Source organism: Oreochromis niloticus, linkage group LG3 (genome assembly GCF_001858045.2).
Source record: "Oreochromis niloticus isolate F11D_XX linkage group LG3, O_niloticus_UMD_NMBU, whole genome shotgun sequence".
Lineage (NCBI taxonomy): Eukaryota > Metazoa > Chordata > Actinopteri > Cichliformes > Cichlidae > Oreochromis > Oreochromis niloticus.
The window spans coordinates 28845400-28855670 of NC_031967.2; the positions used below are offsets into that span (position 1 = coordinate 28845400).

The 10271-nt window shown below is 50.1% G+C and overlaps 2 protein-coding genes across 2 annotated transcripts; one reads left to right on the forward strand and one right to left on the reverse strand.

The window, feature by feature from the left end:
* Positions 1 to 1530: 1530 nt before the first annotated feature.
* LOC109198656 (H-2 class I histocompatibility antigen, L-D alpha chain-like) lies at positions 1531 to 2598 on the forward strand. Its single transcript, XM_019354032.1, has one exon. It carries the CDS (start codon positions 1531 to 1533, stop codon positions 2596 to 2598), a length of 1068 nt encoding a protein of 355 aa, XP_019209577.1.
* A 4824-nt stretch (positions 2599 to 7422) lies between these two features.
* LOC100701036 (GTPase IMAP family member 7-like) lies at positions 7423 to 8274 on the reverse strand. Its single transcript, XM_025904821.1, has one exon. It carries the CDS (start codon positions 8272 to 8274, stop codon positions 7423 to 7425), a length of 852 nt encoding a protein of 283 aa, XP_025760606.1.
* Positions 8275 to 10271: the final 1997 nt, after the last annotated feature.

Sequence of the window (10271 nt, forward strand, 5' to 3'; positions counted from 1 at the left end):
GTTGGTATAGTTCACTGCTTCTGGGACTGTGAGGGCTGTTCCTCGCTTTCGCGGGGCTGCGGTTACGTTCTGTGTCGATACAGCTATCCCGAGACCTGCGACCGTGATGCCTTTGGCGATGCAACACCCACCGAAACCAAGGAGAGCGAAAGTGCTCCTTTGTAGGGGTATATTATCGCCGACCCGGGGAGGTGTCGAGCTGCGGGATGGTATATAAGCTGTATGGATGTGATTGTAAGCCAGTGAAGCTCACTCTGTGACAGTGTCGGTGTATAACGCAGCAGCGGCGGTGGCAGCAGCAAAGCCAGTGATGTCGCAAGTGCACAGCATACGTTTGACGCACCCGAGGTTGGTGTTCCCTGGCGGAGAAAGGACCGAGCCTTGGGAGATGTATAACCCTTGGGCCGACGACATCATGAAGATACACATGGTGTCTGGCAAGATGCTAGAGAGGATCAAACCGGAGGAATGGGGCGATATGGCGCCCCATTACGTAGACTTTATGGACCTGGAAGACCTGAGTGTGCTGTGCCTTGACGGCTTTCACATGGTGCACTTTTGGCTTCATTGCAAACTGAAGGCTTTGCTGGTCGGATGGGCTCGTTGGTACGTGTATGTGGACAAAGTGGCCGCGGTGGGCTCGCGTATAACCGTGCTGTTACAAGACGAGGGCAAGGCGGCGGCGGTCGCAGAAGCGCTCGCTCGACAGCTATGGCTTGCTTACAGGGATTACTTTGGATCGAGATGGGTCGTCGAGCAGCCTGGCTTGTGGGGTGACCGGCACAAGCCCGAGACCACGTATGACGACTGCCAATATGAAGTCGAGGAGGACAAACTTCTGTGTGTCACCACAAGTGAGGGCGACCGCGGTGACTTTGGACGGCTGATCGACGAGCGGATGGCCGCGATGCCGCGTGTGGGAGAGGTCTTTCGGACGGAACCCAACGGCAGCGATTGTCTTCTGTGGTGCAAGACCAACGACACGGATGAGAGGCGAAAGGCCGCAACTCTTAGGCTCTGGTACCCCGAACAGTAGAACGGGGGCAAAGTGTTCACTGTATTGTATCAGCTTGTTATCATACTGCTTGTAATAAATAATAAACCTACATGAAATGTTACATGTTGTTGTTATGTGTGGGACTCTCATTTCAGTCTAGTCTGCCCGCTCTTCTAACAGCGCAAACACTGACTTTTGCCATTGCGGTGAAACACACACACACCCACCCCGCTTCTGCGTTTACCGTGCTGTACTTGTATATACAATCACACACATTGGACAACTATAAGTGAGAGACCTCTCAGTTACAGCGTTCCTTTCTTACAAAAGACCGACACACGTCGGGATGGCTAGGTCTTTGCTGGGTATATGTGGTCGATGCGAAACACCATAGCTGGGGGTGGGATTGTCGGTCGGACAGCCAGCTTTGTTGTGAGACGGCCGAAACGTTGGCGAGTGTAACTTGCCCGAACACTGGGAGAGTTGGACTCGCTTGCATTTGCACACCGCACGTAATTGCGGTAGCTCTTACGATGGACGCGTGGTGTGTGTTTTTGTACTTTGCCACTCGTATGCTGACAGTGAATTCGGCAACTCATTCGCTGATCTACATTTACACAGCGATGTCCGCAGACCTCGGCTTGCCGGGTGTGCACAAGTTTACAGCAATAGGTCTACTGGACGGTAAACCCTTTGACCGTTTTGACACTGACAACCCACGGAAAACCCCCACAACAAACTGGGCTAGACGACACTTAACCACTGACTACTTGGATAAGGGCACGCAGAGTCGACTCAGCAAGCAGAAATGGTTTGGCGTTAACCTAGATATCGTAATGACTCTCATGGGACACTCGGCGTCCGATGGGGATGTACATGTTATACAGTGGTTACACGGATGTTACGGGGAAACGAACCCCTCCGAGGAGAGGCTCCGGTTTGTCCACGGGGTGGATAAGTACGCTTACGATGGTGACGATTTAATGTCTTTTGATTATCTTACGCTGAGGTGGTCAGCTGCGACCGAAGCGGCGAAACCCATCGCTGACAAATGGAACGGTGTGACCGTATTGACCGAATACACCGTCGGCTACTTGCGCGGCGAGTGTATCAAATGGTTGACTACGTTTGTTGGATACAGCAAACGGGAACTGAGAGACAGGGTAACCGTCCCTGATGTGTACATGTTTACACGGAAGACAAACGGCACTACTCTCACGTTGATTTGTGTGGCCTCTGGGTTTCCCACAAACACGCATGCGATGAGGCTCATGAGGAACAGCCGAGTTCTCAATACGGACGACGGTCTTAAGGTGTTTGACACTCTCCCAAACGACGATGACACGTTTCAAACACGGATCGCTGTGGATATATTACCATCTGACACGGGGAACTTCACCTGCGACGTGTTGGAGGAAGACACGGGGTATCGCGTTGTCAAACACTGGCGAGCGGTGGATCGCACAACTATTCCAACAATCGGCTGGCCGAACTCTGTTTTACTGTCGACAATGGTGGGTTTGTGCATTGTAGCTTTGTGTCTGGTGGTGGTGTATATCGTACGAAAACGGAGGACTGGACAAATTGGAAATGGAGTTTGACACATAGTGCCTCGTATGTCTGTATGTCCCAATAAATGATTTGTCAATACAACTGCTGTACTGTGGTGTTTTACGGCTAACAACATTAGAGTACGGTGGTGGTAACAGACACCATTAGACTGATTGTTACTGCATTTTATTTTCAACAATATAGCATAGACCATAAACCATAACATTTGTGCATACAACACATTGGTTTCATAGGACTGTGCTTTACTTTGCATTCTTCATTGCAACATTATAACAACGCACGTCTCGATCGCATGGGACTGTATCGATGACAATCCAAAATGTAACAGTATAAAACACAGCATGAAATCTAACAACAGTGTAAAATTCTACCCTTATCGCATAGGAGTGCATTGACAACAATACAAACAGTGACACTGGTGATTACATGTAATACTTTAGGCTGTATGTATAATACAACCAAATAAGACTAACTCTTCCTCCCCAGGCTACAATGTTCATCACATCGGCCTAGGTTTTATACAAACATGCTACGAAAACAAAAGAGTACAACTATGTGCTAGTACATGGCACACACAATACTTTATGACAATTGTAATACACTATTGAGCGTTATCATTTCTTTCTTACGGATTGTGCTGCTGCAAGTTATAGTCCACGTTGACCCTTTTCTTCTTTCTCAAGCACATTCTGCAGCATAGCACACAGCACACACAGCAGGCTATCACAACTATGACAACCACAGAGACCGCTATGTACAATCCGTATCTCGCCAAGAATGAGTCTTTGTTTTCTTCATACAAGTCTTGCCCGCTCTCAACGCGAGCAGACTCTTCTTTCAGAACAGCCAACACACTAGCATACTCGACCTCTTCGTCCTGGCTCATGTCATTCTCGATAGTCTTCTCCTCCTCTTCGGAGAGAGGGTGACCCGTGAGCTCAGCCAGAGCTACCAGTCCGCCGTTCAGGTCTTTCGCGTAGAGGCTATTTCCCACTTTGATTATCTGCTGCATGGTGGCGAGTTTCTCCTCGGGCACCCCGATGGATTTGGCGAACTTGAGGATGACGTCTTTGTTGCTGACCACAGCGGCTCCTATGGCTTTAGCTGCCCCCTTTGCCTTATCGGACGTTGCAATCTTTTTGACGGCCTCCAGCTTCTTCTTCAGCTTCTCCGCCGTCGAGGCCTTTGTGTCGATCCTATACACACCCTTGGCTACCGCCACTTTGCCCGAGCTGACCTTCGTCGAGCCCGCGTACACCTCGCAGTTTGTCGAGGAACACTCTTGGCACAGCTTCACCAGGCACTCTTTCAGCGTCTGCGCGGTTTGACATTGAGCGGTCCGTAGGGTTTCTGTGTCGGGGCATCTGTATGACACTTTCGCCTGGGTCGAGCCGTAACTCTTCAACTGCAGCCCTTGCAGGCTGGAGGTGAGGATTCTACTGTTGTCGTCCTTTTTGGAGTACCCCTTGAACAGCCTGGTGTCCTCGCACCGTTGTACGGCGCAGGCTTTACACACCAGTTGCTTGTACGTCTTGTACGTTGACGTGCGGCCCACACTAGACGCGTCCACTGTCACAGTCTTACCGTTCAGACATGTCGCACTGTAGCTCTTCTTGGTGGAACTGCAGCTGGTGGAGTAGAACAACGCTCCTAAGCACAGGACAGTGTAGAACGATGTCTTCATAGTTGACAATTAACCGTAGATGCTTCTGTGTGATTCTGATGTCTACGTCTAGGAACGAGCTATGTCCGCACGCTGCTGAGTTCTCTCAGCGGTGGCAGACTGTTGGGATAAAGCGGCCTGTTTGGGGTAGTATTTAATCGCAGTCACAGTGCCTTGTCGCCGACCCGTAGGTCGGGAGCCGCCGACTTGCAGCGCAAAGCTGGCCGACCCGTGGGTCGGGAGCCGCCGACTTGCAGCGCAAAGCTGGCCGACCTGTAGGTCGGGAGCCGCCGACCTGCAGCGCAAAGCTGGCCGACCCGTGGGTCGGGAGCCGCCGACTTGCAGCGCAAAGCTGGCCGACCCGTGGGTCGGGAGCCGCCGACTTGCAGCGCAAAGATGGCCGACCCGTGGGTCGGGAGCCGCCGACTTGCAGCGCAAAGCTGGCCGACCCGTGGGTCGGGAGCCGCCGACTTGCAGCGCAAAGATGGCCGACCTGTAGGTCGGTTGAATATAGGTAGCCTGGGGCTAGTAATAACACCCATGCTTTGAAGAGGCATTCTCTGATCATTGATTGTGGACATGATGTGTTTTCCGCTTATGTTTCTCATGTTTCTGTGTGGAACTACAGCACAAAACTGTAGGGTCGACAGAGCCGGTTGTTGTATGTGTAGCCCTGCCACGGTGATGGTAGCTGGGGCGGATTGTGAGGAACCCCGGTGTTTGCCTTGTCTCCTATACGAATACATGGACACGCCCAACAGACTGACTAGGTGTATGGTACAACCCTACTGTGATCCCAACAAAAACTTTATATACCAGAACAGTTCTTCCAGCCTAACATACGCCTTTTTTTACATGGATGGACGGCACTCCATTAGAACCATAGAAGATCGGAGTAAAAGAGCACTGTATAGAACGTATACACCGTTCGAGGCACCATTATGTTCAAAGCTGAAACACTTTGTGACCTACTGTATGCCGTGTTGGCCTTCTAGCGGAGACACCGCGGTTGTCTGCCAAAGGGGTGTGCGTCCTAAATTTGCCAACGGGCAACCACAGTGGTCCGACACATACGAGCCCAAGTACAGTTTGTACAGCCCGACTAAACGGCTCCAGTGTGTGTGTAAGCCCGGATTCCACTGCTCTGGTGATGAATGTATGACCTGCATTGAAGGGGAAGAGCACACCGTTGCCCCTCTGCTTGTGTCTGAGGAGTCTGACATCAGGACATCAACCCCGGGGGTTATCTCTGCTGTGTGTGTCGCGTTTGTGCTGTTACTGATATGTGGCCTAAGCTTCAGATATCACAGTGTGCTACGCGTTGTGTGTGTACGCGCTGGGAAGGAATGCCGTGTTGGACTATCGGCTGTCGACGACTGTATCACAAGGTTAGTTGTACGACGGAGTAGACCAGCTAGAGCACCTGCCGTAGTACTCGCTGTATTGCGTGACGACAATTTCGTCTTGGATAAACCCAATTGCGAAGGACCGCTGAGTGACTATGACCAAGTACCGGACAATGTCGTCTTGGATAAACCCAATTGCAAAGGACCGCTGAGTGACTATGACCACGTGCGTGGAATCGGCAAGCGAAAGATAGCGGGGGTCCGAGTGACTATCATCTTGTATGCTGTTACGACTGTCACCCTATTGAGCACACTTATAGTTGGAACTCTGTACGCAACAGACCGATTGCTGACGACCTATTGTGACTCGGCCATCTCTGTGTACACCTTTCCGCTGGGCTACACTGTGACAAGCAAAGGAGTGGGGAACTTGGAGGCCATAGCGCTCTCGGGGTTCTTGGATAGATGCAGGAAGCAAAACGAGTTCATGGTTCCTGCCCGTATCAAGTTCCACAAGGCCATCAGGTGTCTGAGAGGCAGCAGAGAATACAAGAGAGCATCCGGGGACGCATCACAGTTCAAGCAATCCCATGATGGCAAGGACTCTGTCTCCGGACACGCAGGGGTGTCGGGGTCCATGCTGGGTGTAACGGCTTCGGCCGAAGTGACGTTCAGTAAGACCGATGCCGTGGAGAGATCGATGGAAAGGACCGTGTGTTCGAGTAACAAGATTTCAGTCTCGTCATCGTCGTATCAGTGCCAAGTGGGCAGCGCGACCTTCTCGTCCTACGAACCCACCACTGCACTCCGCATGTCAGTGAAGGAGCTTAACCGAGACCCAAACGGATACATCGATGAGTTCCTGGACACTTGGGGCTATGGGTTCGTAAGCTCAGTGGAGGTTGGCGGATACTACAGCTCTTTTGAGGTGTTCTCTACCTGCAACAAGGACGCTGAGGACAGCTTGAACGATGCTGCCGAGCGCTGCAGAGAGAAGGGAGCAAAAGTCGAAGTCTCTGGCTTTGGTGTAGGAGCTAGCGCTGGTGGTAGCACGTCACGGTGTAACACGGAAGGGCTGTCAGAGTATCAGAAGAAAGCACTGTCGTCTATATCTAGACAGTCTCAATACGTACAGATAGGAGGGAACGACCTCGGGGGAGAGAGCGAGTGGGAGAGCACGCTCAAGATGAACCCGTACCCTCTGAGGGTGCGCATAACCCCGATATTCCACATAAAGGGTATATCTCAGACTGCTGTCAAGTTGCTAAAGCGAAAGCTTCGGAACGTTAAGCTCTACCCAGATGAGTTTTTAGCCGAGCAAGTACCGGACATAATGCCTAGGCGTTGCTGACAGGGGGGACAAAGGGGATATTTCATGCTCTTTTCATACAGTGTGTATATATTTTTGTATAAGCCACCACCACGATAAGTCTATTTTTACTTGTGATATAAAACTGTATATGTAACCTCAACGTGCTGCTGTATTCGTGAATAAACAAACGTACTCTGTGATCTTGTACGGAGTTTTCATTTGACATTTGGTGTATAAAGGAATCAAACCCAGCTCAGTGTATGACTGTGTTTCGACAAAAATGGAACGGTGTAAAAAACCACACAGTAACAGTGTAAAACACCACACAATAACAGTATGTTTCCACCTTTATTGTACTGCACAGATACCACATGATCCACACAACGAGGACAGAAACAGACTCCTAATATCGGTCGTTATCTTGCATATCCATTTGGTGAAGAACACCGATTCTCAGCACACTGTCTTCATAAACAGTTCTGTCAAAACAATCTTGTGTATGATGGCAAACTACCTAATGTAGCTAGCCTACCTAACTGAACATGACCACAGAACAATTAAACTGAGAATACCCAAGCGCCCCACCGATCCCCATTAGCACATAAGAGGACAAGTATGCCCCTGCTCCCAATAACCCCACCGACGTAAGACCGAAGAATCTACACCATTCCCTTGTCTTAATCATCTCTTCATGCTCTTTTCGCATTTGGTCTTGCTCTTTCCTCTTCCGCTCCCTGTCTCTTTCGAGTTTCTTCTGAGCCGCCTTGTACATATCGTTGCTGTAGTGCTCACCTCCGTTGAATTCTACCATGTCCTCTATTTTACTCAACAGAGTGTCCACTTGGGTTTGGTTTACTCTCTGAGTGTTGCTCAGCGTGTGGTACCTTCCGCCACACTGGTTTATCACTCTTTGTAACTCTTTGCTTTCCTTCACGTAGTCTCTCACCGATTTACCCTTTAGCAAGTCACCGTGTGTAAACAAGACCAAGGTGTACGTGAAAGCGTCTTCTCCGAAGTTGTCTCGAATCCACTTTATGCTGCTCCGCTCCTCTTGTGTGAACCTAGACTTCAGGCTGATTACCAAAAGGAATCCGTGCGGTCCGGGTACCGACTGTTCGACACACTCCTCGATCTTTCTTTTCACATCGTATTGTGTTTTGGTTGTGTCAAACAACCCCGGAGTGTCGATCACAACGACTTTGACGTCGTCTCTGTCCACCTCCTTCTTCACACAGCCAACGGTGATGGACTCGGGTGACATGTCCTCCTTGAAAGCGTTGCTATCGCCGAGTATAGTGTTACCAGACGCGCTCTTGCCAGACCCGGTCTTGCCCACGAGAATCAATCTGACGTGCGGACGGGGTGGAGAACCTGCGGGTGACATTCACATTCTCGTACAGACTCCTACGGACAGCATTGCATTCAATGTTTGGTGTGTAACAAGGCCATTTTACACCCACCTTTGTCATTCTTCTGCTGACACCGAGCGACGTGCCCGCTTAGTGTCAGTGACAAGACAAGTATAAAAGAGGTAACCGTTGCCATGTTTCATGCTCGCCGTGACATACGCAGTAAGCCGCACATAAACTAGGAGTAGCTGGAAGGGGTACTGTGATAATACGTGAGTTTCCGTGAGCACGCCTCAGAACGCATGTACTCTTGAGCGCCACGCTGACCAAGAGGACAGGGAACAAGACGTTCAAAGTGTACAAGGCTTTGCTCTACAATGGCAGCACGTACTGTCATTACATGGATCGTGAACATAATGTCAGCTGTGTACAATGCAAGCAATAAAACCAACGACACTCTGTCTGTGTATGTTCATCCTTCATTTATTATTTCATGTTCAAAACACCAATACACACAACAATATCACTGTATAAGGGTTCGATTCGCACGGTGTGCTCTGTTGAAACTTTGACACATTTCAAACACTCCCCGTCATTCCACCGTAACCTCTCGCGGCGGACACAGAGTCTTGTTTCTTTGGTGCATTACACATCCAATAGCAACTATGATGAGAACAACGATCAGACCCAAGCTCAATCCAATTGTTAGTCTAACATATCTGATCTGCTTGCCACCCGTGTGATCTGTAGGGACAGGTGTCGTATGTTCGGTCTCGTTGCTACTTTTATGGCCTTTAGGGACAACTATCAGCTTGAAAACGGCGATAGTTTCCACGGCTCGCTTTGTACGATGTCTTGCTTTGATCAGTGCAGAACAGACATATATTCCCCCATCGCCAATTGTCACATTCATCAGACTCAAAGACACGTCTTCCTCCTTCCTTTCTCTGTCTTGTAAATACACCCGGTGCTTAAAGGATGGATGTTGGAAGTCTGGGACGTACTGGTCATCACGATACACAAGAACATAGTAATCATCCATCAGATCAGTTTTCGTCCACCGCACACCCACAATGTCGGTCCTCGTATGTGAACATCTACATGGTAGAATCACAACCCCTTGTCCACTCTCAGCCGTGACAACAGTAGGATTGTCCATGGCATTGATCACTTGACAGCACACAACGAAAAGCACAAAGGGTAACATTCCGATGGCTCGTGCGTCTCCTGTGTCACTCTCGGAGTGAAATGTGCTGTTCCTGTTTCCTATGGGGTATATATACACACATTGTCACACACAACGTACCACATGCATACCGTCGTTACAATGACAGGTACTCATCGACTGACCATACGCCATCCCAGGGTGGCGTTCCCCGACTCTAAGATTGACGAACTCTCTAGACTCTACAGCCCGAGTCTAGACAGAATTATGAAAAGGCACGTGCTCTCGAGCTCAATGCTGACCAAGATGACCGCGGACGAGAAGCCTAAACTGTACGCGTTACTGCCGTATATACAGCTTTTGGAGGTGGCAGACCTGGGCGCGCTGAGCACGGACGGGTTTCAGCTGTGCCATTTTTGGTTGAGATATTGCATGAGCAGAGATCGCATCTGCCGCGCGTGGTACGTGCAAGTGGATCGCACTGCTGACTTAGGGTGGACGTTGACCCTTTTGCTGGACGACAACACGATGGATATAGAGCGCTTAACTGAGCAGTTGTGGGAAGCTTACAAAGAATACTTCACGCTCAGCTGGATACCAGGAGAGGCAGACCGCCACTCCGACTGCCGGTTTGAAGACAATCGCTGGAAACTTATAAGCGCGGCGATCGACAAAGACCTACGGGAGTTGGTGGATGACCGCTTTAGTGTGGTGCCTCATTTAGGAGATGTATTCCGTGAGACGGAATCGCAGCAAGCTACTTGCCTGCTGTGGTGTGACACCAACCAAGACACCTTGAAGTGGAACACCTTTCTGTTATGGTATCCAGAACGCCAGAGATGAAATGGGATTCAGTGAAGCGTGTCC